The sequence below is a fragment of the Canis aureus genome, chromosome 19 (genome assembly GCF_053574225.1).
Source record: "Canis aureus isolate CA01 chromosome 19, VMU_Caureus_v.1.0, whole genome shotgun sequence".
Taxonomy (NCBI): domain Eukaryota; kingdom Metazoa; phylum Chordata; class Mammalia; order Carnivora; family Canidae; genus Canis; species Canis aureus.
The window spans coordinates 38,132,445-38,159,321 of NC_135629.1; the positions used below are offsets into that span (position 1 = coordinate 38,132,445).

Below are 26,877 nucleotides of genomic sequence, written 5' to 3' on the forward strand. Positions count from 1 at the left end.
GTGGCGAGTCAGATGGAATCTAAGAGCTCTTCGGGCTCACAGCCTTTCCGCTCTGCAGGAGGGAAGGCCTGTCTCTCGGGGCAGCAACCAGCCATCCCGCAGTCCCGGGCTCTCCCTCCCTTACAACGCCCAGGAGGCTCCAGTGGGTGCTTGGGCTCTGAAACGCTGTTCTTCCCCCCTCTTTACACCCCCCCTCCCCCAGAGCTCTGTGTTCCGGGGCCCAGGGCAGCCCTGGAGCTCAAGATTTGTGTTACTGATCTAGGTCCTCCTGGGCCTCCGTTGTAGTGGGAACTGCACGGAAACCAGCGGAGAAAAAGTAGAAACCTTTGGAAAAGAGGCCCATGAACCTTCACCAGAGGGCCAGTGCTTCTCAAGACACCGGTTCATCTCCCTTCACCCTGTGACCCTGCACTTTAACGGGCCGCAGGGCGACGCCAGGGAAGGAGCCCCGAGGGGATCATTTTCAGGCCTCAGCATGAGCCAGGGGCTGCTCTTGCTAGCTCCCTGAAATCACCACTTTTGGGCAAGGCTGTCTTTGCCTTTGGGAAATGTCCCGGCTCTCAGGGCTCGCAAACCCAAGCTGGAATGTTGAGCTGAGGGGGAAGGCCCCGGAACTGCCTCCAGGGACCGCGTGCCAGTGGGTGTAGCATCCGGCTCCCACAGGACTTTTTGGGACCCCCGATTGTATGTACTTTCTATGCTCCTTTCATATGTTTATTTTAAGTGATGCTTTGGCATCTCTAGAGCGGAATCCCAACAGGCTGTGATCCGCTGCCCAGCCTGGCGGGAAGAACCACATAGGGGATTAAGCTCACAGATGCTGACACCACGCAGCATGGGTTCAAAGCCCGGCTCTGGCACTTACAGGTGACTTTGGACAAGTCCCCTAACCTCCGTTTCCTCGGCTATAACTGGGTGTGGCACAGGCATCCCTGAGGGCTGTTGGGATTCGGTTCTAGATGCATTTAGTTAATTCCACAAAGACTTAGAACGGTGCCGGTATAAAGAGCCAGTGTCCCTGAGGGGAGCTGTGTGCAGGGGGCACTCCAGGTGCTCAGCGGGCGTGGAATGGGGCAGCTGCAGTGAATGGGGGGGTGGGGGAAGAGTAGGTCCCTGGCGGCCTCCAGGTGTGCTCTGACCTCAGAGTCCTCTGAGGGGCAATATCTTGGGTTGCCTCCCTGCCACTCTCCCTCCCCAAAAGCAGCCAGCCTGGGCTAGACTCAGCCTCCCTTTAATGGAAGTCATGGGGCCTTTGACACATGGATCAGCTTGACCAGAGAGGTGTGGCACAGGGAGCCGGTCAGGATGCTGTCCTCTGCCACGGTCCCGAGAAAGGACAGCTGTGCCGGCGAGGGGGCTCAGAAGATGTCAGGGACGATGTAGTCAGTGTAAACGCCGTCGATCAGCCCCGCCCCATTGTTGTGGACGAACCAGCATGTCACCTCAGCCCCGTGCCGGGGGTTCTTGCTGTAGTCTTTCTGCAAGCCCCTGGGGAGATACAGAAAGCTGGGGTTACCTTCGGGATCCCCCACAGGAAGCCCACTCCACCCCTGTGACACCTGGAGGAAGGCCCCGACCAATGACGGGAATGCCAAGGGCAGACATACTGGGAGAGCAGCCACCTACCTGGTGACCGTCAGTTGGTGGCTCTTTACCAGCATCGTGGCATCTGTCTTTGTGGGGTCGGAGCCCGGGTGGGGGTCAGAGACTGTATAATCAATGGGGTGGAAGAACTGTCCTGGAAGGGCACATTGGAAGCAGCAGTTATCCTGGGGGGCCCGGGGCTCAGCAGGTGCTCACTGGGGGGTCACAGACTGGCCTGAATGCTTGTCTTTTTTATTTATTTATTTATTTTTTATTTTTTTTAAGGGCGGGACTGTATCTGATACGGTTTGGCATCGGAAGCCACCCCTTTGGCATCGAAAGCAGATTTATTGGCAGCCGGTTATACCTCCCACCTTCTTGGACTAATTCGGCAAGAACCTGGCTGGGGAGAGAGTCCTAGGGGTAGGTGCCCCCAGACAGCAAGTGCTACAGGAAGGCCTCCAGGAGAAGCAGTGGGCCAGTGAGTCACCCCACCCAGGAGGCCTCGGGGATCTGGTCTGTTTGGACCTTGCTGCTAATCGGACCTCTCCCTGCTCGCCCCCAGGCCCACTTAAGGTGAAGTTTCACCTTGTGTTTGATCACAGCCTTTCTGAGGGACGAGACCCTGAGCAGGACCAGCCTTGTTTGGAGCTCTGAGCCTGGATGGCCGAGTCGGAGAAGGGCCTGCCCTGGTGACCAGCTGCAAGTCTGAGCCATGGTGAGCCCCCTGGCTGCCACAGTGCACCCCACTACCTCTGCCTGCCCAGCTGGTTACCTAGCAGCCCGTGTGTCCGAGCCGACATCCGGTGACTATCCAGCACGTAGAAGCCCAAGAAGTCCTGGTGGACGGCACTGCCCTTCCACACCCGGTGCAGGACAACCTCAAACGTGCCCCCATCTTCCACAGCCACCACCAGGTTCCTCTTCCTGTTGATGGTCACTACCACCCTGCAGGGCAAGGTGGCCGTGAGGGCAGGTGCAGCTACACCGCACGCCTCTCCGTGCAGCTGCCCTGCTCCTCTTGGATCCAGCTGTCATGAGCACCACGCCCCCACTCCCAGATGGAGGGCTGTTGCCTGCTACATGCTGCTATGGGGGGGGGGGCTTACAATGTGCTGGGCACTGTGCCAAGCCCTCCATACAAACTGCATCATTTGTTCTCACTCTGATCCTGTGAAGCTCAGAGAGGGTCAGGGACTTGCCCAGGTCCAGGCCACACAGTTGCTAAGCAGTAAAGGCAGGACTTGGACTCCAGCTTCTCTAATATCAAAGTCCGTGTTCTCTGACTGCACCTCATCATCTGTGTCCTCCACACTGGACTCTGCTCTCTCCTTCCTAAAGCTCTGCTGCCCAGCATCAGCTCTGGTACTTGGCAGAGTTTGGAGAATGAGTGAGTGGAGGAAGGAACAAACAAAAGCACAAGCTGTGCTAAGATAAGTGCTGAAAGAGAAGCCCAGAGAGCTCGAGTCCAGCGGAAAAGAGATGAGGTGGGTTTCAGGGAATAGGTGGCCTTGGCGCTGGGCCCCGGACGTGGGTTGGCTTTGTTTGGTGGTGATGAAAATGGACCGCCGGGCAAGGGCACGCAGGCAGCCGGGCCTGGAGCGAGGGTCCAGGAGCGGAGGGAAACGGGGGTGTGGTCCACAGGGCCCAACAGGTCTGCCCAGCCCACACGGAGGCCACACGGATGACATTCACTGACGTAGCTCAGGGGACGAGGGCCCGGCAAGCTCAGGCAGCTGAGCTAGCTCTGGGGCTTCCTGCCTTATCCCTCCCCAGGCCTCCCCCCACCTGCCTCCCCCCGCCCCTGGCCCCCCCCCCCCCCCCCCCCCCCCGCCAGGCCCAGGCCCCAGCCTGGTTACTCATGCTGCCGCAGTGAAGCCTGGTCCTTCCAGGAGAACACGGGTCCACCCGAGCCAGGGTTCAGCGTAATGTTGTGAGGGGTCACCTCCAGCTGAAAGCCTGTCGTGGGGTTCACAATCCCCAGCCGCCCAAAGTACGTGCCCTGGTGCTGCCCAGGGCTCCCAGCTCTGTTGCCGATGAGCTGCCCATTCACAGAGAAGCCTGCAGGAGGGTGAGGGGCCATCCGGGTCAGGGAGGGGCCAGCTCTCGCTACATGCCTGCCAGCCTGCCTTTGCTCATGCCGTGCCCCCCTCCTGGGAGACACCCACACTCCACACTGGCTTTGAGGCTCCCCCCTCGCCAGGGGGCCTTCGGCATGAGTGGAGGCCACACAGCACTTCTCCCTCCCCACTCCTACAGGGCTAACTACCTACTGCTTAGCCCTTGCTTCTGGGCCCCCAGGGCAGGGGTCTTGTCTCCCCGAGGATAGGACTTGGGCGTGCTCCTTCTCTGTATGCCCTGATCCCTGACCCAGGAGCAGGGCACAGAGGCCTCCTCCCAACTGAGCAGCCCTCAGCCCCCTTCTTGCCTTCACTATCCCAACACGGCATGTCTCATGCTCTCAAATGGTCATCTGAGAATTTGTTTGCCTGTCTGTCTCCCTTGGCCAAACTGCAGGAGCACAGGGACTTTGGCTCAGTCCCTACTGCACCTGTAGCCCCTGGGAGGTGCTCAACAAATCCTTGCAGACCGCCTGATCGGACTGGGAGGGAGGCAGGGAGAGAGTGGCCCACAGACAGTCGGACAGGGAGCACTGCTGGAGGAGGGACTCGGGCTCCCTCAGCCAAGCTGAGGGGGAAGGCAGGGCAGGATTCCTCCAGAATTTGCAGAACTCGGTACAAAATGAAAGTGAGGGGACTTCGCTCAAAAACTGTTAAGAACTTCAAGACAACTAGAGCAGAGCATTAAACCGAGCATGGGCCCTTCTGAGCACAGGGTCCTGGGTGCCTGCAGGGGTCACACGTCCAAGAGCAGGTGCCATCTAGGGCCCAGGCAGGTCGATGGGAGAGAAGGAGGTGGGTTGAGCTCAGCCAGGTGACCGGGGCCCAGACTGTGGGAAGTGGAGGCCATGGACACTGTCGTGTCGGTGGCTACCAGCGAGGGCGCAGGAGTGCAGCCCCACCCTGTCTGGCAGAGGCCGTGAGGTCACGAGTACCTGTGTCCGGGTCCTGCACCAGGCTGAGGATCACACCGGGCTCCTCATTGATATTGAAGCACAGGGTATCCTCCTTCTGGGGCACGTGGATGAGGAAGTGGGGGTCCGTGTCCACTGGGGGCATAGCATGGAGTCCGTTAGATTGGGCATCGGGCAGGTGGGCTGGGCCCGGCCAGGAGCAGGGCAGGGGTGTCCCTCACGCCCTCCCCAGAACTCGCCTCCGGTCACTTGGTTTGGCAACTGCTGGATGTCGGCACTGGATCCAGTCGGGGAAGGCTGTGAAGCCGGCAGCTTGAACGCTGGCGGGAGGGAATGGCACTTAGGAGGATGGTACCCCACTTCCCTGGGGCTGCGGGCTCCTTTTCCCAGCCCCCCCAGGCGGCAGGCCTGAGCCCCAGAGCAGGAGGGCCCCGAGCCCCTGATGCCTGCCGGTGAGCCAGCCCCCCCATCTGTCCCCTCCGTGGGGCCCTGGCGGAGCTGTGGCATAAGGGGCCTCAGGCCGGGTCAGGGGGCTGTCGCGAGGGTCCCGGGGGGAGGCGGTGAGCGAGCCTCCTGCTGTCCGTCGTTTCCTCCGCAGGCCAACGCGGCGGCTCAGGGCTGAACGGGCCGCCTGAGGGGCGCCGGGAGAGGTAGAGACGCGTGGCGGTGGGGCGCTGCCACTTACTCTTTCTGTGTCCCACCATCTCTGCGGAGGACACACGTGGGCCAGCGTCACCCCCACCACGCCCTGCAGGCCCGGGCCTCGCTCCCCGAGGCACCCTGGGCCCGGAGCCGCCGCGGCCTCGCCGACCCTCCCCTGGGCACCCGGCCCGGCCGCGCAGACGCAGGCTCCCGGGGGCAGCGGCGAGGTTGGGGGCCGAGCTGCCTGCAGGGCCCCAGGAGCGCCTCCCGAAGCCCGGCCCGGTTTAAAAACTCACCCAAGGGCAGGGCATCTGGAAGGGAGAGAAAGGGAAGAGTTAAAGGCCCGAGGACTGGGGCCCCCAGAGCCGCCCCGCCCGCGCCCGGCGAGCCCTACCCTCGGGGGGCTTGTCGACCACGGGCTCCAGGCCGTCCTCGTCCGCCAGGCCCCTGATGGTCATGGAGGTCAGCGGGGTCACGAACTGGTAAGCCAGCGACATCTGCAGCGCCTTGGCCGCCGCGTCGGCCTTCTCCTTCCCCTCCAGCTTCGTCCTGAGAGACGTGCACCGGCTCCAAGCCCCGCGGCCAGCCCACGGCAGCCTGGCCTCCTGGCCCGCTCGCTCGCTTGTTCGCTCCCTCCCTCGGCGGGCACCTGTGGGGTGGCCTTGGGGATAACCGAATGTCAGTGCCTGGTGGGGTTCCGTCTGCTTGCAGCCTCCAAGGATAAAAACAATCTCCATCACAAACTGACAAAGAACTTAGGGGTGGCTGACACCCCCACATCCACTCCCCACACCCACTGCAGGTGGAGAGCGCTGCCAGGCACCCCGATGGTCTCCCCTTCAAGGATGGATATTAGTAGGTAGCAGAGAGCTAAGTGACCTCCAGGGGAAACCTTGGACCCCTCGCTCTCTCCACAGCTCAGTGGCTAGAATGGGCTCAGATGTCACTCACCCTCTTTCGGCAACCTCAGGCCTGGTACCTGTGGGTGCCTTCAGCCAGCCAGACTCTGAGCCCTCCCTGGCCCTTCCTGGGCACTTGACCCTCTGCCTCTTTGTCCCTTGCTAAACTTGCACTGCGAGCCAGACTGTGGTCAGACACAAGAGCACACACAGATGGAGCAGCTGTCCGGCTGTCCCTCGGGACGGGTGCTCACCTATGAACTGTGGGGGGCTGTGCTCCCTGTGAGCAAATGCTTCTGAGATTCAGACGCAGGAAGCTCCTGCCCTGCTGCTGTGCAGAGATGGAAAGTCTCTTTCCTCTGGAATCTGAGGGGGGCGGGAGGGTGGGGGTGGCGGATAGAAGAGAGTGGAAAACAAGCTCAGAATGGCCCAGCCTGGCTCAGGGCCCTCACTTCCCTCGGGGACACCCACTACATCGGGATGGACTATCCCAGGTGGACAGCTCAGGCTGCCACACTTGTTCCAAGATCCGCATTCATCAACACACCCCTTGCTCGCTGCCAGGCTCGGCACCTCCTGCCTGCATAGAGCAGCTGTTCCCAAGGGCACAGGGTCCCCCCGGCGGTCTGCCATCCCCAGGCAGCAGCGCTTAGCCAGCCCTCTCATCTCTAAGAATAAACTCTGAAGCTACAGGCAGTACGGACCTGAATCATCAGGAAGCCCGTCAAGGAGGGGAGTGGCTTTCCGGACCGGCAAGTGGACCATATAAGCCCCGGAGGGCCGGCGCTGCTCTGATCCCTTCCACTGGCTTCTGCCTGCCAGAGGAGCACCTTCAAACAGCTCTCGTACAGCACCCACCATGTCGCAGGTAGGAGGGTCCAGCGCAGGCTGGGTGGGTGCCAGGGTGGGGCTGGAAACCTGGACGCTGTCCTCTCTTGACAGTTGTGTCCTGAGCTGAACTCCAGGTGTAAAGAGGAGTGTCTGCAGCCCCTGAAAGGCCAGGGCCCAGGGAGGGCAAGCCTGGGCCCCAGCTTGCTGACAAATCCCTATTTATCTTGGGTTTGGTGGTATCGTCCGGTTTGCCAGTAGGGTAGAGACAACATGTATGATACTTTGAATCTCTGTGTATGCTTGTGTGTGTGAGGAAGCTGACTGCATGTAGCTCCATGTGTAGCCGTGTGTGTATGTACACATCCATGTGAGGCTGGGTCTGTAGGTACGCAGCTCTGCTCGGGCGTCTCCCCAGCAGGATAGGTCTCCGTGTACAGTGTGTAGTGTGTTGCCCCAGCAGCCCAGCCCAGGCTCGGGGACCAGGGATTCCCTGCACCTGTCCCCAGGGCTTAGGAAGAAATGAGGCCTCAGACTCGTGGGCGCCTGGGGGTGATGGGTTGGATAAGCGCTGAGCCTGCGTATGCCTAGTACTGGAGGGACAGAGCGACCAGCATGCTAAGTGGAGGGTTCTCCTTGCTGCCTGCTCCGTGGGTGGGGCTGACTTCATGGGCATCTAGCTCTACCCTATTGCCTCCCCAAAACACACAAGGTAAACACTGGCAATATGGGGGAGAGAAAGGCAATCCCTAAGGGACCCCTTGCCACCCAGCGAGCAGGTCTTGGAATTCAGCCCTTAAAACTCCACCTCAAACCAGTCCCTCTCCCCTTTGCCCTTTGTGCCCAGGCCTGAGCCTGGCCAGGCAGGCTAACAGTGTGAGGCCACAGCAGCCACACTCCCCAAGTTCCCAGTTTGTGGGAGAAGGACAGAGAGACTTGCAGGTGGTGGATGGAATACGTTTGGGAAAATTTCCTGGAAGAGGAGTGGGGCCTTAAACTGACTTGAGTTCAGTGACTGGTGAAGAGGGATCTCAGGGCCAAGGCACAGAGGTGGGAAGGGGCTTTGAGCCTCAAGGCCTGGGGTTGTAAGATGAAGCTCTGGGCTCTCCAAGGCTGGTGCTCCTGATGCCCCCATCAAGAAGAAGCGCCCCCCTGTGAAGGAGGAAGATCTGAAGGGGGCCCGTGGGAACCTAGCCAAGAACCAGGAGATCAAGTCCAAGACCTACCAGGTCATGCGGGAGTGTGGTGAGTATCCCCCTGGGTGGTGGGGGTGGAGGGTGTGGATGGGTGTCATTGGGGGTGGGCGACAGGGCAAAGGGTCCGAGGTCATTCCCTGAGAATCCAGAGCTCCTGAGCTCAGGGGACACCCCCTCCCCCGGTAAAAGGAGACCCCATGCCCACATCTCTGTGTCCTCCCCACAGAACTAGCCGGCTCCACCGCCCCGTCAGTGTTCAGCGGCAGCCGGACGGGCTCGGAGACTGTCTTTGAGAAGCCCAAAGCTGGACCTGCCAAGAGTGTCTTTGGCTAAGAAGTACATGCCATTCCCCTCACCGCTGTCAACTCCCAGACGCAGGATCCTTTCCCTAAAACTTTTTATGCCAGAATGCACCTTCTCGTCTACTGCCTGTGGGACTGCCACCTGCCCCTCACAGCCCGGGGCCCTCGGCCCAGGGACTCTACGCCAGCACCTGGAGAACAGCAATAAAGAGGACACCCAAGTGGCTCCAGCGTTTGGAGGGTGTTGGTTGGTCACCGGCCATAGCCACTAAGTGTAGGGGAGGAGCAGGGGGGTAGGGCATGGGGCGTGTTCTGTGCCCTTGGCAGGCTTTTGGGAGGTCCCAGGGTAGATAAGGCAGGTGCTGTTATGGCTGCTGCCACATGCCAGAAAGAGCCTGGGACATGGAGACCTGGTGTTGAACTTCTGTGTGACTTCAAACCAGTCTTTCCTTTTCTGGGCCTCAGTTTCCCCTTCTGTCTGACAAGGGACTAGAGCTGGGGCCTGTTGCATTAGACAGCCCACAGTAACACTGCTCAGAGTGAAGCAAGTGGGGGGCCCAAGGCTCACCCATCCCCCTGATCTCCACAGAAACCACTGAGATGCTTCCAAGGACTCCAAGGCTCTGCAGGACCAGGGGCCTCAAACCCCCCCCCCGCCCCTGCACCCTGTTTGCACTCCCTCCTTGCCAGCTCACACCCCCCCCAAAGCAAAGCCAGGCCGAGGCCACTCTCTGGCCAGTGGTGGTCCACCTCCTGAGCTGCTCTTCTCCCAGACTTGGGGCGAGCCTCCTAGCCACTATCACAGCTCTGCCTGCATCCTGGGAGCTCCCAAGTCCTCTGCTCACGAGCAGTGTTTCCCTCCCCAGACCTCAGGGTCCCTTGTGTGCATGGAGTGGTCATATCCAGGGGGGCTGCAGAGGCCTATCCCCCCATCATGGCAAAACCACAGGCTGTCCGGGGCGGGACCAGCAGGGCCCGGGCTTGAGGCACTTGACTCGGGCTGCAGCCTGCAGGGAAGCCGGGCGGTCCCCTGGGCAGGTCGGGCTGGCTGCTCAGAGCCTTTCCCACGTCCTCAGCCAGCCAGTCCTCCTGGTATAGCTGTTTCTAGGCTGGACCTGTGCTCTCTGCTCTGTGGAGCAGGCCTTGTATGGGACAGGGCTGGGCCTGCTCACTGTGCTCCTTGGGGAAGCTCCTTTCTCAGACCACTGAGGAGGTGTGAAGCCCGTATTATCCCAAACATACTCAGAGCCACACGGCAGGCAGCACAGACGTGCATACAGGTGCTTCTGGCTGTAGTCGTGCCAAGAAAGGGAACATTTACGGGCAGCCAGAGACAGCTCCAGGGACTCTACGCCCTTTACTCAGGGCTGGATGCTGCGGGTCTGATGGAGGAGACCCCTGGGGGCCAGTCACTGCCTCAGAACCTTGTGTGGGCCCCCCAAATGGCGGCTGCACCCCACCCCACGCCAACCAGTGTCACCAAGACATCTTCCTCCTTTGACCCAGGGTTTGGCACCTGGCCACACTCCTGCAGCAACCCCACCCCATCCATGGCCAGACTCGGGAGCTGGGCTTCCCCAGAGCCGCCAGGGACACAAGCACCAGCTGCGTCCGAATCCCTCAAAATGTATTCACTTCATTGCTATTTGTTATAAAAGCAGTATTGCAACTTTATTAAAGGATAATTGAAAAAAGTTACTGGTAATCCTACCCTAGGCCCTCCGGGGCACTCTCAAGGGTCTGGGCTCAGGACAGTGGCACTGCCTTGGCCAGCCAAAGGCCCGGCCTTCTCACGCAAGCCATGACTCAGGGGCTCCCTCTGCCCGGCTGACCCCATTATGCACCCCCCCCCCGCCCCCGCCCCGAGCTCGCACACCACCACACTGAACCACCACCTTCCGGGTTCTGTTCCCTGCTCTCCTCTCAATACATTCCCCGGGGGGAGACCTCCACAGGCCACAAGATGCCAGCATCTTTATGGCTCTCAGATTGTCTTGCCAAAGTGCGAACCTTGTTCTAGGGACCTTGGAAGTGAACCAAGAGCCCCAGCTAGATGAATGGGGTCCAACAGCAACCTGACCCAAGGACAGAGAAGGGGTCTCCGTCCTGCCCTGGCCCCAGCAGATCTACCCCAGTGGCCACCCAGTTCTTCTAGGGCCCCCACTGCCCAGCCACACTAGGCTGACATCCAGGCCACCTTCCTCCTAGAAGCCACTGCCTAGCCCACCCCCTACCCCCTAACCCAGTCCCCCGTTTTGAGCCATCCCTGTTTCTCCCAGGCTGGGCCAGGCTGCTTCACTGTTGTGGCTCCCAGACCCAGGGAGCCTGCTGGCGGAATGGCTGGTACGAGGGGTGGTAGCAGCCTGGGATGATTCTGGACCTTTCAGAAAGGGTGCCATGCCCAATTCCCATCTGAGCCTGACTCAGTACATGTTCCTGTCCCCAGCCAAGGTCCACGGGACATTCACAGTTTGCTTATCTGAGGCCACTGCAGTTTTTGGCTTGGAGATCCCGATTTCCCAGAAACCGCCCCCAGAGGGGTGGGACAGCAAGCATGTACTAATTCATTCCCCACTTCCTCTGAAGTTCAGAAGCAACCTGCTAGCCCCTGGGGCCAAGATGAAGGCTTCGGGCCTTGGCTGCACCTGTGGCATCACGCTGGTCCTACTCTCGCTGCTGGCTGTCCTCCACACGACCACTGCCCAAAAGGTAACGGGTGTCCACGGGTGCCTGAGCGGGAGTGGTGTGAGCTGATTCACAAGAAGGTCCTCTGTGTGCAAGTGTGCAGACAAGTGAGCGTGGATCAGTGTGTGTGCAAAGAAGCGGTGCCGACCGTCCACCAGGCCCTAGCCTGGGGCTGTATGGCTACTCTCCCACTTGATAGAAGGGAGACCTTTTATCTTTTTTTTTTTTTTTTTAAGATTTTATTTATTCATTCATGAGAGACACACAGAGAGAGAGAGAGAGAGAGAGAGACACAGGCAGAGGGAGAAGCAGGCTCCATGCAGGGAGCCCGATACGGGATTCGATCCCTGGTCTCCAGGATCATACCCTGGGCTGAAGGCGGCGCTAAACCACTGAGCCACCCAGGGATCCCACCTTATTTCCATTTTACAGGGTGGGGGGTTGGGTGTTGGGAGTGCAGCTCAGCCAGTTGCTGCTGGGAGCCGGTGGTGGGTGGGGTGGGAGAGAATGGGCTTCATGAGCCCAGCTCTACCTCTCCTGGCCCAGTGGCCTCCGGGGAATTATTTACACTCTCTGTGTCTGCTTCCTCATCTGTAAAATGGTAAAAAGCTCTGAAGAGCTTTTTTGTGAGGATCAAACCTGTAATATCTAGAGAGAACTTAATACAGTGCCTGACACCAAGCAGAGACAGGCCACAGGCCACCCGTCCCGTCCCACGCCTAGGTGCTAAGCTGCGTGCAGCTGGACATACCATGTGCAGGCAGCAGGTGTGCAAGGCTGCCTGGGTGCACACGTCCTTCCTGGGGGGACCGCAGGCCTACAGGAAGAGGGCGTGGGGCCAGGGAGGGGCCACGGCTGTGGGGCCAAGGGCGGCAAAGAGGAAGGCAGTTATGAGAAGGGGCCTCGTCGCCTGCAAGTTTCACAGTTCCTGGAAGCACCTGGTGGGAGAGGGGCAAGTCCCAGTTTCCATGGAGGCCAAGGTCACCAGAAATCACAGAATGTGTTCACTCCTCTTGCACGGGGCAGAGCTAAGATCAAATGTGAAGCTGTCTGACCCCTCCAGGGCCCCCCCCCCCCAAGGAGAAGGTGAGAGTCGCCTCGCAGACACAGGGCTCAGGCTGCAGAGCCACGGCCTGGCCCCCGAAGGCGGGGAAGCAGCACTCACAGCGCCCTCTGCTGTGAGACGAGTGTTCACATGTGAAACACCTCACTGGGTTTGGCCTGGTCATTGGTTCAGTTGGGGTCAGGGGCCAAGGGCAGGGCCCCCTCTGAAAGAGCGCTGTCTCACGCTGAGGTGGCATTGAAACAACCCCATCCCCTCCCCCTTCACGGTCCAGAATGATATCAGCATCTACAGCTTCACCGTGGACTCCAAGGTCTCGTCCAGATTTGCCCACACAGTCGTCACCAGCAGGGTGGTCAACAGGGCCGAAACTGTGCAGGAGGCCACCTTCCAGGTGGAGCTGCCCAAGAGAGCCTTCATCACCAACTTCTCCATGTAGGTGCCTTCCTGCCCTCTCTCCTGTTGCCCTCCTCCAGCCCAGCACCATGGCACCATCCTCCCTGGAGACATCCTGCCAGGAAGAGGAGCCCTCTTCCTGATGTAAAGTGTGCAGGGATGGATGCCTTAGGTGTGTGTGCTGTGCCTGTAGACGGTACAAGGAACCAGAGGCTTCACCCATGAACTTCATGTGTTCTCAGAGATGTCCCACCCCTCCACCCTTCCCTTCATCCCTCCCTCCCTCCTTCCATTCATGCCTCCTGCCATCCATCCCTCTATCCACCATCACCAAATGCTGCCCGGTTGACAGATGGAGAAGCACAGCATCTTGGTATCTTTGCTTCTGAAGAGTATAGAGCTGGGGCGTCCTGAAGCCAGACGCAGGCAGGAGGGAGTCACAAAAGCAGAGCCAGCTCAGAATACAGAAGCCTTCCTGACTCCCGGGCTGCCCCACAATGGAGCAATGCCTCAAGGAGGGGGATCTCCTTGTCACAGGAAGTTCTAAGCCAGGCTAGTCCCCTCCCTCTTACCTGGGACGCTGCAGAGGGTGTTTCTGCTCTGGGTCAGAGGCTGCACTGGGAGGCCCCTGGGATTTCTGTTTGACTCTGTGGCTCACTGCTGATCCTCACCTTGTCCTCCCCCACCCTTCCTGGGCTGTTTTGCAATGTTTGCCAGATGCATGAAAACCCTCTCCATCTGTCCCTGGCCCCACAGGAAAGGTGGGGATAGAGTGCCGGCCAGAGAGACACCGATCCCAGCAACTCAATAGAGGGGCAGAAAGCAAGCTTCTCTCAGCTGGGGTCCCTAAACTACCCTGAGACCTCTGAAAAAGTGCAGTGGGGCCTGGGTCCTTGTGGTTGGCTCCTTCCTCACTTCCTACCACCCCCTTCAGCATTCCCTGCTTCTCCTAACCCTGCAGCCAGGGCCTGTGCTGCCCAACTTGCAGTGTGAGCACTGCAGGGTATACCCAGCCTCCCACATGGGTGCCAAGGCCAGTAGGTGGCCAGGTTCCGGGCACAATGCGTGTGCTGAGAGCCCAGGGCCAGCACCCCTCTCTGGGTCCAGATGGTGTTGTTGAGGGAGATAGGGAAGTGGGGGGCAGGGTGCTCTGCTCTCTGACCTGGCAGGGCGCCCCAGCTGGGCGTCTGGGAGGAGGAGCCCCATCTCTGGCCCAGAGTTCAATTATGACCAGGAAGGTCAGGAAGGTGAGGAGGAGAGACACTGGGTCCTAATGCCTTGGCTGCACCTCCCCGCCCACCCCTGCTCACTCTCACTCGTTCATGCCACTTCCAGTGGGACAGGCGTGTATGCTCGCTGACATCCCTACTCACCTCACAAGGAGGATCTGGAGCAGTTCTTTTCCTTCCAGAGGAAAAGCCCAGGCAGTTCTTTCTAACCCCAAAGAACAGCCATTAGGATTGTGTCTACAGCCCGGGAGACCCGTCCACCAGTTGTCCAAAGCCTATTCCTCCAGAGGCCAAGCTCTGTGCAGAGTGCCCTGGCCGTGCCGGCAGGAAGAGAGGGCAGCTGCAGGGGAGAGGGATCCAAGCCTTTCAGACCCGAGTTTCCTGCTGGCCTGGGAGCCCAGCACCCCCTCCCGCTCCTCCACCTGCCCCACACAGCTGCACACAAGGCTGGGCGCACTGGTGACTGACCCGTTCCTCTGGGAGCGAGCTGACGGAGCGGGCAAGCTGGAGTGCGGGGCCCGACCGCCGGGGCGGAGGCCAGGGCTTACCCGTCCTGTGTCCTCTGCGGCCGTCCTCCCCCGTCTGTCCAGTGAGTGGGTGTCTACCAGCCTGCGCACGCCTCAGGGTAGGGGAAGCCTGGCGTAGCTTGCAGAGGCCCACCAGCCTTCAGCCGGGGCCCTGCACGGAGCCTGGCCCACAGTAAGTACCTTCCGGGGACAGGCTCCGGCAAAGACAGGAGTCAGTCTGTTGAGAGGCACAGCGAGTCCAGAGAGGCTCCGAGGAGGGGATGGGATTGGAGTGGGCTGCCCCCATCAGGCCCTCCACAACTCCCGCCCTCCCTCCTGCCCCAGGATCATCGAAGGTGTGACCTACCCAGGGAACATCAAGGAGAAGGCTGCGGCCCAGGAGCAGTACAGTGCAGCTGTGGCCAGGGGAGAGAGTGCTGGCCTCGTCAAGTGAGCCACGGATGGGGTGGGAGGGAGCCCCGTTGCGGGGGCGGAGGCTGCCCTGCCTTCAGCCTCCAGTGGCCATGCCCTGCCTGGCCTGGAGGGACAGACCTGATGCTCCCCTCCCCCAGGGCCACTGGAAGAAAGATGGAGCAGTTCCAGGTGTCGGTCAACGTGGCTCCAGCTGCCAAGGTCACCTTCGAGCTGGTGTATGAAGAGCTGCTCAAGCGGCAATTGGGAGTGTATGAGCTGCTGCTCAAAGTCCAGCCCCAGCAGCTGGTCAAGCACCTGCAGGTACTGCCTCCTCCCGGAAGGCCTCCAGGAAGACACCTGCTCTGCTGGGAGCAGCCCCTCCTTCCCCCTCTGCCTCCTGTGAGTCCCACAGCCCCAGCTCCCAGCCGACCCAGCGCCTCCCTTCTTGCCTCCAGATGGACATTCACATCTTCGAGCCTCAGGGCATCAGCTTTCTGGAGACCGAGAGCACCTTCATGACCAGCGAACTGGCAAATGCCCTCACCATCTCGCAGAACAAGACCAAGGTAGGCTGCCACCGTCGGCGGGCAGTGGTCCCGAGAGGCCTGTTGTCGGGCCAGCCTTAGGAGTCTGTCCAGAGAGCGGGACTGTGGGCAGAATGTCTGAGCTGGAGGGACTTTGGAGGGCTGTGTCCGTGCTGCCACTTGGCAGAGCTGGAGGATGAGGCCTGGTGGGTGCTGGTGTGAAGCCTGAGATGGAGAGAAGGCCATGGGCAGGAGCCTGAGGGAGGGCCCCAGGGTGGGGAGGGCAGCCAGCTGGATCCTGCACATCTTGAGCCCAGATGGGGATGAGGGTGACCATGGGGCTCCTCCCAACTCTGGCCCATCCCTCCCCAGGCTCACATCCAATTCAAGCCGCAAAAGACAGCGGGACAGCTGGACAAAGTCCTGGATGGCAACTTCATTGTCCGCTATGACGTGAACCGGACCCTCTCTGGAGGCTCCATTCAGGTGTGTGGGCTCTAAGGCGAGAGTGGGGCAACCAGAAAATCCATCCGTGCTCAAAGGCCTGACCTTGCATGTTCTAGAAGGAAAGGCAAAATAACTGCCCCTATGTATCAGGGTGAACCAGTGGCATCACAGACTAAAAACAAGTAATTTTGTTAAGTGGTCCTGAGTCAATTTTCTTTTGGAGGCACAGAAGTTTCACCTCTGCTAAAGAGATGCCTGCACAATTTCCCTTATTGTCTTGGCAGCCAGGAGGCTCACAGTTCAGTTTTATGCTCAATGGCAGTAGCTTCTTTCACATAAGTTTCTGGCATCATTAGGCTTTACCTTTACACTTTTGATGGACCTTGTTTTTAAAGTTTTTATTCTTTTGGTGGATCTCAGGTTTATTACATCTGAACTTTTTAGGGTAAGTTGCCTCAAATGCTAAAACAAATAGGGGTAAAGTGGAGTAAAGTTCTAGTGGGCCATATGTGAGCAGGGAAGGCAAGAGAGGGGATGGACTGAGCTGTAGAAGATGGTGAGGATTTGGGGAGGTCAGCAGTGGGTCAGAGTCAAAGGGGGCTGCGTGAAGAGAGGAACCCAAGGATTAGGGTGAGAAGGCTGGTCTGGGGCAGGGCAGGGCTGCCCCTCTTACTACCTGGGTTTATTTTGCTCTGATCACAGATCGAGAATGGCTACTTTGTGCACTACTTTGCTCCCGAGGGCCTGCCCACGATACCCAAGAATGTGATCTTTGTCATTGACAAAAGCGGCTCCATGAGTGGCAGGAAGATCCAGCAGGTGAGTCCCACTAGCCAAGGGCATGGCCCTGGGAACTCGCACATGCCTCGCGCCATTGGCTCTGGTCCAGTAGGCAGACTCTCCCTCCTCCATCTTCCTGGGGACGGGGCACCCAGAGAGTGAGATTGGTCAGAGTGTGGGCAGGGCCTGCCCCCAGAGCAGGGACCATGGGAGCCCGGGAATGCCAGCCCAAGTCCCAGGAGCCCCAGGGAGGCCCTATTCACACACCCACCCTGTCTCCCACCCTCCTGTCCAGACCCGAGAAGCCTTAATCAAGATCCTGGATGACCTCAAGCCCAACGACCAGTTCAATCTCATCAGCTTCAGTGGGGATGTGACTCACTGGAAGCCAATGCTGGTGCCAGCCTCGCCTGAGAACGTGGACCAGGCCAAGAGATATGCTGCCAACATTGAGGCCCATGGAGGTCAGTGCCTTCGTAGCCCTGCAGCATGGGGGGTTCCGGGGCAGTGAGCCTAGCCTGGGGAGCTGGGCTGGAAGCCACCCTGAGAATATGTGCCCCCCCCCCGCCAGGGACCAACATCAACGATGCAATGCTGACGGCCGTGCGGCTGCTGCAGAGTGCCAACCAGAAGGAGCTACTGTCAGATGGGAGTGTCTCCCTTATTATCCTGCTCACCGATGGTGACCCCACCGTGGGTGAGGACACTGCTAGCAACCCCAGAGCACACCGCCCGGGAGGGGTCGCTGGGGTTCTCGCCTGGCTTGTATGGGACCTGAGGTGGGGGTGGTTATCTGAGGCCCCTCTGGCTGTGAGATCCTAGAAATGTCATTGAACAAATCACTGTTTACTCACTTCCCCTTCCCACACTGCTGGGTCCAGGGGAGACCAGCCCTGCAAGGATCCAGGAGAACGTGCAGAAAGCTATAGATGGTCAGTACAGCCTTTTCTGCCTGGGCTTTGGCTTCGATGTCAGCTATGTCTTCCTGGAAAAGCTGGCACTGGACAATGGTGGCCTGGCTCGGCGTATCTATGAGGACTCGGACTCTGCCCTGCAGCTCCAGGTGCCAGAGCACCCCTGGCGGGCTGCATGGGTGAGGTGGGCAGACCCCGCCTGGCGCTCCTGACACCCCCAACCTTGCAGGACTTCTACCAGGAAGTGGCCAACCCATTGCTGACAGCGGTGACCTTTGAGTACCCAGACAATGCTGTGGACAAGGTCTCACAGGACAATTTCCGGCTCCTCTTCAAAGGCTCCGAGATCGTTGTGGTCGGGAAGCTCCGGGACCAGAGCCCTGATGTGCTCTCAGCCAAAGTCAAAGGGCAGCTGGTGAGGGTGGCCGCCATCCTGCAGGGGAAGGGCAGCCGGGGCCGGCGGGCCGAGGGCTGGGTCTAGAGCGCAGCCCTGCCGGGCTCCAGTTGACCTCATGCAAGTCACAGTGCTCCCTGCCACTTAGAGATGACAGTCGTCAGTCTGCACTGTTACTGGGCCTGAGGACACTAGTGCCTGGCACTCCCTCCTGTCCTCACACTGGCCCTCCGAGGCTGTGGTTGGGCAGGGAGGCCTGTTCCCGTTTCACAGATGAGCGGGCTGAGACCCAGGCAGGGCAGGCAACTTGCCTCGGGCCCCCTGCAGCCGGGGCAGGAGCCTGGCTCCCCAGGTGATGCGCCGTCCCTGCTCAGCCCTCCTTGCCTCTGTGCCACAGGAGGCCCTCTCATTGCACAGACAGAAACGGCACCTGCTCAGTGCCAGGTCCTTCTCTGGGCCCTGGGGTACGATCCTCACAGGAGAGGCGTGCGGGTAAATCATCACACGAACAAGGAGCTGCAGGCTGTGATGGCCGTGACTGATAAGCCTGGGGACTTGGGGGGCAGCTCTGGGAACCCAGACCTGGTCTGGGAATCGGGGAGGGCTACCCGGAGGAGGCCCAGCTGAGATCGAAGGATGATGAGGAGGTGATAGAGGCCAGATGGTGGGGTGACAGAGGAACGTTCTGGGCTTGCAGGGCCAGCAGGCAGTGTGTGTGGGAAGAACAGCGGGTGGGTGAGTCCGAGGGGCCTGGGGGGCGCGGGGCCCCACCTCAGAGGAAGTAGCAAGCCGTGTGGCCAGCCTACTGGATTCAGGCCTAGCTGCTACCTCCCAGAGGTGAGGCCTGGGGCAGATCACTTAACCTCCCTGTGCCTCAATCTCCTCTTGTGTAAACATCAGAATAGGTCACCCTACCCACCTTGTAAGGCTGCTGTGGGGATTAACGTCTGGCCCCATGTAAACACTCCATTCACGTTAGCTGCTAATATGAACCTGAAGGCCAGGGGTTCCCCAAGTGCAGAACTCAAGGTGACTCAGGTGGTTTACACAGACGTCTTTGTTTTAGTAGTTGTGTATTTATTTTAATGTGTCTCCTGAAAAATAGAACTTGAACGCCAGACCTAAGATTTTACAGGTATGATTGCTCGGGACAAGGCCAAGTAAATCGTATTCATCTATTTAAAGTTCGTTTAAGGAAAACCGTCAAATAGCTGTATGTGTGGACAGGGCAAAATTCGTGCAGGTGGCCTGCATGTGTCAGTTTTGGGAGACCAGGCTCTGGGTGAGACAGAGGAGGTGGCTCCAGCAGGGGTAGTGGGATCTGATCCATAATAAGGTCTTCGGCTGCTCTGGGGAGCGGTGGTGAGAGAGGGCAGGGTTCCTCTGTCCCCAGACCCCACTTCCCAGACTGCGGGCTGGGCAGCCCAAGGCCAGAAGGCGCCTCCCTGGGGAAGGAAGCAGCAGTCCCCCCAGAGCTTGGCACCATCCCACAGAGCCCAGCCCCAGCAGAGGGCACCGGCTTGGGCAGGGGGCAGCTGGTTGGGGCGGGTGGGGCCTCAAGCCCTATCAGGGCCGTTGATACCTGCGTTCTCTTCTAACTCTGCTGCTGACTGCAGGAGGAGGCTCTTCCCTCTTTGTCCCCAGGGTGTCTGTTTTGGGGATGAGCATGGAATGCATCTGGGCCCCCTTTCTGCCTCCATACTGCACTTGCACTTCCTTCCTGCTACTGTTTCTACACTGGCCAGGGGTTCAGATCCCATTCTTATTTCCCTTTCTCTGGAAAGGCCAGTCTGCCCTGAGCTCCCGGCTCTGTGACTGCCATGTTGCCCTTGGAGAGTTTGCTGCCTTTTATCCCACATTCTTCCCATCTTGGGGGGCTCTGTGGCTGAGCCTCTCATGCCCCAGACTCCCTCCCCAGCCCTAGCCTACTCCGAGGAAATGCGGTCCTTGCAACCAGCCCATGGAAGCTGTCCCAGTCTGAGCAAGTTTCGGTGGGAGCGCTCGGGAATGGCAGGCCCTCACTACTCCTGCCTGGGCTGGGCCCCTCTTTTCAGCACATGCAGAACATCACCTTCCAAACGGAGTCCAGTGTTGCAGAGCAGGAGAAGGAGTTCCAGAGCCCCAAGTACATCTTCCACAGCTTCATGGAGAGACTCTGGGCATACCTGACCATCCAGCAACTGCTAGAGCAAATGTGGGTAGCCCACACCCTCGAGGGCCTGCCAGGGCAGCCACACACAACCTGAGCACCTTCCCAAGCTTTCCTGGGGAGGGGACGGCGGTGGGGGCAGCTGGCATGGGGTATCTCCTAGGCACGGAGAGAGGAGGGTGTTGGCACCATGTGTGAGGTTCAGACTTTCCCAGTGGGAACCTTCCAGAAGGTTCTGGAAGGGAGGGAGGACCTGACTAGGCATCCAGGGAGGACCTGCTGAGCCTCTGATGCCTTCAACCTACAGGGTTTCAGCGTCCGGTGCTGAGAAGCAGGCCCTTGAGACACGAGCTCTGAACTTGTCACTCAGCTACAGTTTTGTCACTCCCCTCACATCCATGGTGGTCACCAAACCTGAAGGTGAACAACGGTCTGAAGTTGCTGAGAAGCCTGTGGAAACAAGTAGGTGTTAAGAGTAGGACCTCAACCTCTTGGGAAAACCAGTTTCTTTTTTTTTTTTTTTTAAGATTTTGTTTATTCATTTGAGGCACAGAGAGAGGCAGGAGAGAGAGAGGCAGAGGTAGAGAGAGAGGCAGAGGTAGAGGGAGGAGAAGCAGGCTCCATACAAGGAACCCAATGTGGGACTCGATCCCAGGACTTCGGGATCACACCCTGAGGCAAAGGCAGATGCTCAACCACTGAGGCACCCAGGCATCCCGGCAACCCAGTTTTGATCCAGTGTTCTCCAGAGCCTCCCTCCCTCCCTGGCCATATCCCAACCTAGACTCGGACCCTAATCTCCCAGGAACCCCAGGACACTCATCCCATTTCACTGATGAGGAAGCTGAGACCAGGGCTCCTGACCTGAGTTCACCTCACCTATTCAGTGCTGGGGCTGAGAAGCAAGGTTAAATAGAAGTACTTTACATTTATTGAAATCACTCCAACAGTGTATTTGCTTTTCTTTCTTCTTGCTTTATCCAGGAAACAAACACAAGAACTTTTATACCAGTAAGAGCCTAATTCCCTCAAAGGCTGGGCTGGGGGATGGTTGGCTGACACAGGGCCTAAGGCACCGGCCCCTGAAGTCGCTGGCCAGGGCCTCTCCAGCCCAGCCCTGCTGCCAGGAGGGGGCATCGTCTGCACTCAGGTCCTGTCCTGGGTGCTTAGGAACACAATCCCTGTTCCGCTGGGGATCCCAGAAAGGTATATCCAAGAAACAAATCCGCATTCCTCTTATTTCCAGGTCATCATTCTTTCTCTAGATTTCCTGTGGGAGACACAATGCACAGAAAAACAGGTGACAAAGGAGGAAAGGGATGGGGGTGGGGGTAGATTGACAGGACCTTGACCCCAGTCACATACAAGACTCTGCCCTGATTGTTGGGAGAGTGATTTGCCTGGTTCTCTAGCCTGGTTGGCAGGGCTGGAACTCAAGTCTAGTTATATCTGATTAGGAGGCATCTATGCAGACTCTGTCCTCACTGAAAGAAGAGGCTATAGAGGACAAGGTACTTTGACTTGGGGGCTGGCGGGCGGGGGCTTATGTCCCAGTGGCAGGGGGTGCGGGAATTCAAGAAGGGTCCATTGTTCCCACTTTGAATTTCTCCTGGCCATGGAGGGAAAGGCTCCCAGAATGATGAGTGTAGGGAGGGGAGCCATGTGCCATCTCCACATCCCTCTCCTGGACTGGGCCCCAGAGCCCCAGTTTTGGGGACCCATGACACTACTTGAGAGAAGACTGCATGTGTCAACTTTTCCAAAGCTGGACCTTCCAGGAGGATACCTAGTGACCCATGGATAGACTCCAGACTCCGAGGACCTCCTGGTGCTCCTCTTTATCCACTCTACCATACGCCTGGGGAACCAGACATGATGTTGGGTAAGCCGCTTTCTGACCCTCTGAGGGTCTACTTTCCCCAAGATGATCATTTAACAGGGCCATAGAGTTGGAGAGGTAAAGCACAAAGCACACAGCTGGACACAAACCAGGGAGAGTCGCTGTGGGGCCTGACATGACATAACGTGCCTTTATTTTCACTGAATTGGATTTATTACACTCTGGAGGCTGGCTCAGGATGGAACCTTCTAGAAAGGGAAGGCTTCCTCCATTTCCAAAGTCAACCGTGAACCCTTGAGCTGTTTCTGATTTCCAAATCTGGACTCAGAAACAGTGCAGAGCAAGGCAAGGCCCTGTGTCCCCTCCATCTTCCCTTATAGCATGTGCTTTTGTTTGCAAATCTCATTACAGAGACTCTTCTAGTGTGGCAGGGGTTGCGGGGCTGGGTGGGTGGCGTGCTCATTGCTCTCAATCCTCATTGTCCCCTTCCTTTCTGTTTCTGGCTGTCCCTGCACTAATGCCTGCTTTGGCGCCACCAGCCCCCTCCATTCCCGGTGAAGTGCTTCAAGGTGAGGATTTAAGAGCCAGAGATGTCGCCCCGGCCAGAGTCCCTGCAGTAGCTTCTGACCCTGTAACAGGGAGACTCTGGGAGAGGAAAGCTTCGGGGAACTCTACAGACTTGTCACGTGGGTTTCCCAGTGTTGAAGTTGAGAGACCCCTGGCCACACGCATCCGGGTCTCTATCTTTCAGCAGCCCCCCACCCCGGGGAAGGGGCTCCCTTAACCTCGACTTCTTCTTCTTTCAGAACGAGCCAAGGTAACCTCATCTCCAGGTAAGTTGCCAGCTTCCCTCAACGCCCCCTCCTTGTCCTTGCCTCCTAGCCCACCCTACCTGCCTTAGGAAGCACACCTGTTGTCCCAGCCCCCATCCAGGCGCCTCCGGTCATTCTGATGCTGCCTGGACAGAGTGTGAACCGCCTCTGTGTAGACATCAAGCACTCTCAGGGGCCAATGAAGCTGCTCTCAGACCCTGACCAAGGTGAGAGGTGCATGTCCGGTCATTCCCCCAGAGAGTCCCAGACACCACTCATGCCCAGCTTACTACCCCAGAGATAATGATGGGACATCTGCCCATGGAGACACACCTTGCCCTGTGCAGGCCTGTCCCAGATCCTGGCATGGCCACGCCCCTGAGCACCGACACTGGCCCTCATACATCCACCCTGCAGACTCCTCCCTGAGCACGAGACGTCTGCAGGGCTGGGTAGCCTGGGCACTCTGAGGTGACCAGACGTGGACTTGCCCCCAGGCACTGCCATACTTTGGGAGTGGGGAGACAGACTTGGGCATAGGCGAGCTCAGTGGTTTATAGTCAGTGTCTAGAGTGACATGGAAGCAAACCCAGAGGAGGAGACAAGAGCTATCTGGGGGACAGGAGGGGCTGCACGGGGTCATATAGGAATGACTGGGCCTTGGCAGACAAGTAGGGACCCACTGGGTGGAGGAGGGGAAGGCAGAAGCAGAGCCCTAGAAGGTGCTGGAGGAGGGTGTGGAGGCGGCAAATGGTGAGGAGGTAGGTGTGTGCTGGCCAAGCCTGCACCCCCGGCCTCTAGAAAGGTCTTACTGGTTGAACTGAGCGTCAGGTCAGATGCAAGGAGGCACAGCGCTCAGGGATGCTCACACACACCTGCAGAGCCAGCCAGAATCAATGAGCATCTATGGCTCCCTCGCTCCTCCCAGGTCCCCACAGTCTGTCACTCATCCCGCCTGGCCCATAGTCTGTTTGCTCACAGAGGAGGGGGGATACCACCCCTCTTCATCTTGCTCTTGGCTGTAGCACCTCATCAGGCCAAGCACACCAGAGGCTTTACACACATTCGTCGATTTCAGACACGATCTCCCTTTTCAGAGGGCTCATCCGAAGGTGGTCATCACTGATGATTTGGGGGCGCTTCCACAGCCATCTGAAACCAAGGGAGGAGGGGAGAGGTCGTGGGAGCCTGCTCCCAGTGTGAGGGAGTGTTGGGGAAAGGGAACCGAAGAGGTCAGCTGGTGAGAAGGGGTCTGGGCGGATCTCGGTTCAGCTGGGACCACAGCTTTGACCTCTCTGCTCCCGGCCTGCTCAGGGATTGAGGTGACCGGCCAGTATGAGACAGAGAAGGCCCAGTTCTCATGGATCGAGGTGACCCTCAAGAACCTCCAGCTGCAGGTCCGCGCCTCCCCTGAGCACGTGGTAGTGACTCAGAACCGAAGAAACTCTGCCTACAAGTGGAAGGAAACGCTGTTCTCCATGATGCCTGGGTATGCCCCTGTCTGGGGCCCCTTGAGTCCCCCACCCCAGGCTGGGTACCTCTCTGGCCACATCAGTTAGCTGGTGACAGTGCAGACAGGTGACCTGAGCCACGGACCTGGGAATGAAGTGGCTGGGCAGGAGTTTTCTGCAGTGGGCTGCGCCTGCAGTAGGAGCAGAGATGCAGAGAGCCCTGCACCATACCCTCCTGCTCGGAAGGGTACTGAGCCGTTATGCTAGGACCTGGCTGTCCCCATACCTAACCTAGGTCACTGTCCCACGTGGGGCACAGCGTGGTTTAGAGCCAGCTCTCCTGCTAATCCTGTGTGACCCTGGGCAGGCTGCTTAGCCCCCTCTGAGCCTATTTCCTCACTCATCACCTGAAATAATCACCTGGCTCTGAGTCAGAGGGCTGAGCAGAAGATCCAATGAGAGGATGCGGTCTGGGAGTATTTTGCCCATTAGACAGCATGGTACCCGCTGGGCACGGTGGAGGGCAGTGCTGTCAATGTGGTGAAGTAATGACAATAATGAGAAGCTGGAGAGCACTGCCTCCTGCGGAAGGTTATGAATGTCATCCTTAGCATACTCTGATGAGCTCTGATGAGGGACGACAAGTCCATCTGGCATCAAACACTGGGCAGCTGGTGGGTAATGCAGGAGGACTGTGACCTTTTCTGGGTGGGGCTGCCCCACCATAGGGCCTTCCAGAGGCAACTGTCCAGCTCTAGAGGTCACAAGAGGCCTGGGAGTGGGGCTGAGGACCCTGTCCCTCTTTGAGCAGCACCCTGCAGTCCCATGGCCTGCACCGAATACAGAGAGCCTTGTCCTCTGCCCTCCAGAGACGGGTTGCCACTTGAGAAATGAGTGCATGCCTGGAAAAATCCAAGGGCTTAACCTGAAAATCGCCCAATTTCATAAGAGTTCTTAAAGTTTACTATTATCTGATAAATGCACAAAGAATGACAGTCTTTCTGTGCCCCAGACATGAACACTACAAGATAAAATAAAGGGACACCTGGGTGGCTCAGTGGTTGAGCGTCTACCTTGGCCTGGGGCGTGATCCAAAATCTGGATCGAGTCCTGCATCAGTCTCCCTGCATGGAGCCTGCTTCTCCCTCTTCCTCTGCCCTTCCCCTGCTTGTGGTGGCTCTCTCTCTCTCTCTCTCTGTCTCTCTCCCTATCAAATAAATAAATGAAATATTAAAAAAAAAAAAACTCAGAGTAACAGCAGGGGTCTATTCAACATGCTTAAAAGAGCCTGACATTCCTAAGAAGACCAAAAAGGTAAGAATTTCAAAGATTATCTTAAGTTAAAAAGGACAGGATAGAATGAAAAGGGACTTGCTCTTCTAGATGTAAATAACAATAATCATCAGAAGAAAGCGACACTGGCCATTAACACAAAAGGGACAGAGTAAATGTGTCAGAGAACTGCCTAAATCATATAAGAGGAATTTATGGAGAAACCAAATCTAAGGAGACCAGGGAGGGAAAGGAAGCACTGTCTCATTTTACAAGGAATGCGCCAGATCTCACTAAGTTAACGTCGTCCCAGTTTCCCAGTGAGGGGATCGGGCCTGAGGCCGCAGCAGGAAGGCCCGAGCCCAGAGGGCAGCCCCCCTCCCCGCTCCCACCCAGACTGCACAGGACATTCGGTTTCCCCGCAGCCTCAATATGACCATGGACAAGACAGGGCTCCTGCTGCTCAGCAGCGCAGACAAAGTGACCGTTGGTCTGCTACCCTGGGACGGCCCTGGAGAGGGGCTCCGGATCCTTCTGCGGGACACCGACCGATTCTCCAGCCACGTCAATGGGACCCTTGGTATGCTGCCCGGGGCTCTGGGCATCCTCAGAGGCCACCTCTGCCGGCGAACAGGCGGTGCCCTTCACCTCTGTCTCCCAGGCTCCCTCTGTCTTTATTCCTTGCTGACCAGCCCTTTGTCTCTCAGGCCAGTTTTACCAGGATGTGCTCTGGGGGCCCCCAACAGAGGCCGATGACAGCAAGCGAACACTGAGGGTTCAGGGCCGTGACTACTCTGCCACCAGGTGAGCCTGGTCAGGGGTGGGGGCTGAGAGGCTGGGAGCTGGGCTCTGGGGACCCTGAGACTCTCTGTGGTCCCCGTATAGAACCCGAGCTGTCTCTGTCTCTTCCCATCACACCTGAGATTTGCTGACCACCTATCTTTTTGTCTGTCTATCCATCCCAGATTGGTCAAGCTGGATTACCAAGAAGGATCCCCAGGAACAGAGATTTCCTGCTGGTCTGTGGAGCTGTAGTTATGTGGGAGGGGTTAAGCCCACCCCCCATGCCACATGACTATGACCAGAGGGCCGCCCGTGGGGCCTGGGCTGGGACAGGGAGCAATATTTTAACTCATTACAAATAAAGAAAGGTGCTGTAATCCCAGGCAGTGGGCATCTCTGGTTGCATCTGGCTAAATCCCACATTAGAATTAGAATCTTAGAATCTTCCACCATGACTCCCTCAAGGGCCTGTGACCAATAAAACCTGTGGAGAACTTTCAGTCCAGTCTTTACAAGTAGAGAAACTTAAGATTTAGGGAGATTAAACCACCTATTTAAAATGTTGCTCCAGCCTCTAGCTGGAGGTCTAGGACAGGAGAACATCAAAGGTTTCATCTGCTTTATGGTCACTCAGTCCATGAAAACCAGTTTTGACTTTAAAAAAAAAAAAAGAGGAAGCATGAACTGGGTCGAGGTTCTTATTAGAAATAAATATCCTCAGGTGGGCACAAAC

At 58.2% G+C, this 26,877-nt stretch overlaps 3 protein-coding genes and 1 long non-coding RNA gene across 11 annotated transcripts; 2 read left to right on the top strand and 2 right to left on the bottom strand.

Moving 5' to 3' along the window:
* Positions 1 to 1,215: 1,215 nt before the first annotated feature.
* On the bottom strand, positions 1,216 to 14,610 carry LOC144289924 (inter-alpha-trypsin inhibitor heavy chain H1-like). 6 transcript variants are annotated; one of them, XM_077858579.1, is made up of 12 exons: positions 14,407 to 14,610; positions 14,003 to 14,198; positions 6,414 to 6,525; positions 5,655 to 5,972; positions 5,557 to 5,571; positions 5,304 to 5,324; positions 4,858 to 4,938; positions 4,640 to 4,753; positions 3,444 to 3,645; positions 2,360 to 2,532; positions 1,627 to 1,738; positions 1,216 to 1,488 (listed from the first exon to the last, which is right to left on the bottom strand). In XM_077858579.1, the coding sequence occupies exons 4-12, from the start codon at positions 5,755 to 5,757 to the stop codon at positions 1,359 to 1,361; spliced, it is 951 nt and encodes a 316-aa protein (XP_077714705.1). In that variant the 5' UTR covers positions 5,758 to 5,972; positions 6,414 to 6,525; positions 14,003 to 14,198; positions 14,407 to 14,610; the 3' UTR covers positions 1,216 to 1,358. The 6 variants fall into 6 exon arrangements, with proteins under 6 accessions (XP_077714705.1, XP_077714704.1, XP_077714706.1 ...); XM_077858578.1 differs by lacking the exon at positions 14,003 to 14,198; XM_077858580.1 differs by lacking the exons at positions 14,003 to 14,198; positions 14,407 to 14,610 and adding an exon at positions 6,707 to 6,812.
* MUSTN1 (musculoskeletal, embryonic nuclear protein 1) lies at positions 2,910 to 8,711 on the top strand. The gene is made up of 4 exons (XM_077858588.1): positions 2,910 to 3,071; positions 6,833 to 7,027; positions 8,100 to 8,232; positions 8,410 to 8,711. The coding sequence occupies exons 2-4, from the start codon at positions 7,019 to 7,021 to the stop codon at positions 8,514 to 8,516; spliced, it is 249 nt and encodes an 82-aa protein (XP_077714714.1). The 5' UTR covers positions 2,910 to 3,071; positions 6,833 to 7,018; the 3' UTR covers positions 8,517 to 8,711.
* ITIH4 (inter-alpha-trypsin inhibitor heavy chain 4) lies at positions 11,046 to 26,526 on the top strand. Of its 3 annotated transcripts, none has more exons than XM_077858569.1 (24): positions 11,046 to 11,194; positions 12,508 to 12,668; positions 14,710 to 14,814; positions 14,937 to 15,099; positions 15,234 to 15,344; positions 15,675 to 15,788; positions 16,452 to 16,568; positions 16,825 to 16,993; positions 17,101 to 17,226; positions 17,411 to 17,592; positions 17,673 to 17,858; positions 19,892 to 20,031; positions 20,294 to 20,448; positions 20,971 to 20,997; positions 21,233 to 21,286; positions 21,444 to 21,497; positions 21,752 to 21,868; positions 22,366 to 22,512; positions 22,633 to 22,659; positions 22,749 to 22,865; positions 23,953 to 24,127; positions 25,787 to 25,941; positions 26,069 to 26,165; positions 26,327 to 26,526. In XM_077858569.1, exons 1-24 carry the CDS (start codon positions 11,105 to 11,107, stop codon positions 26,394 to 26,396), a joined length of 2,859 nt encoding a protein of 952 aa, XP_077714695.1. In that variant the 5' UTR covers positions 11,046 to 11,104; the 3' UTR covers positions 26,397 to 26,526. The 3 variants fall into 3 exon arrangements, with proteins under 3 accessions (XP_077714695.1, XP_077714697.1, XP_077714696.1); XM_077858571.1 differs by having other exon boundaries at positions 22,366 to 22,395; XM_077858570.1 differs by lacking the exon at positions 21,444 to 21,497.
* LOC144289930 (uncharacterized) lies at positions 20,304 to 25,283 on the bottom strand. The gene is made up of 2 exons (XR_013357862.1): positions 24,177 to 25,283; positions 20,304 to 23,790 (listed from the first exon to the last, which is right to left on the bottom strand). It is a non-coding gene; the product is annotated as an uncharacterized LOC144289930 (long non-coding RNA).
* Positions 26,527 to 26,877: the final 351 nt, after the last annotated feature.

Bases quoted from the DNA above. Each gene is read 5' to 3' on its own strand.
- LOC144289924 (XM_077858577.1), bottom strand. From the start codon at position 5,125: ATGCCACAGCTCCGCCAGGGCCCCACGGAGGGGACAGATGGGGGGGCT. The intron at 2,533-3,443 runs GTAACCAGGCTG...CTTGCCCTGCAG, and splicing joins GCTTCACTGCGGCAGCATGA to GGTGGTAGTGACCATCAACA. The intron at 1,489-1,626 runs GTAGGTGGCTGC...GTATCTCCCCAG, and splicing joins CACCAACTGACGGTCACCAG to GGGCTTGCAGAAAGACTACA.
- MUSTN1 (XM_077858588.1), top strand. The intron at 8,233-8,409 runs GTGAGTATCCCC...TCCTCCCCACAG, and splicing joins CCAGGTCATGCGGGAGTGTG to AACTAGCCGGCTCCACCGCC.
- ITIH4 (XM_077858569.1), top strand. From the start codon at position 11,105: ATGAAGGCTTCGGGCCTTGGCTGCACCTGTGGCATCACGCTGGTCCTA. The intron at 15,345-15,674 runs GTAGGCTGCCAC...ATCCCTCCCCAG, and splicing joins TCTCGCAGAACAAGACCAAG to GCTCACATCCAATTCAAGCC. The intron at 21,498-21,751 runs GTACTTTGACTT...ACTTTTCCAAAG, and splicing joins AAGAGGCTATAGAGGACAAG to CTGGACCTTCCAGGAGGATA.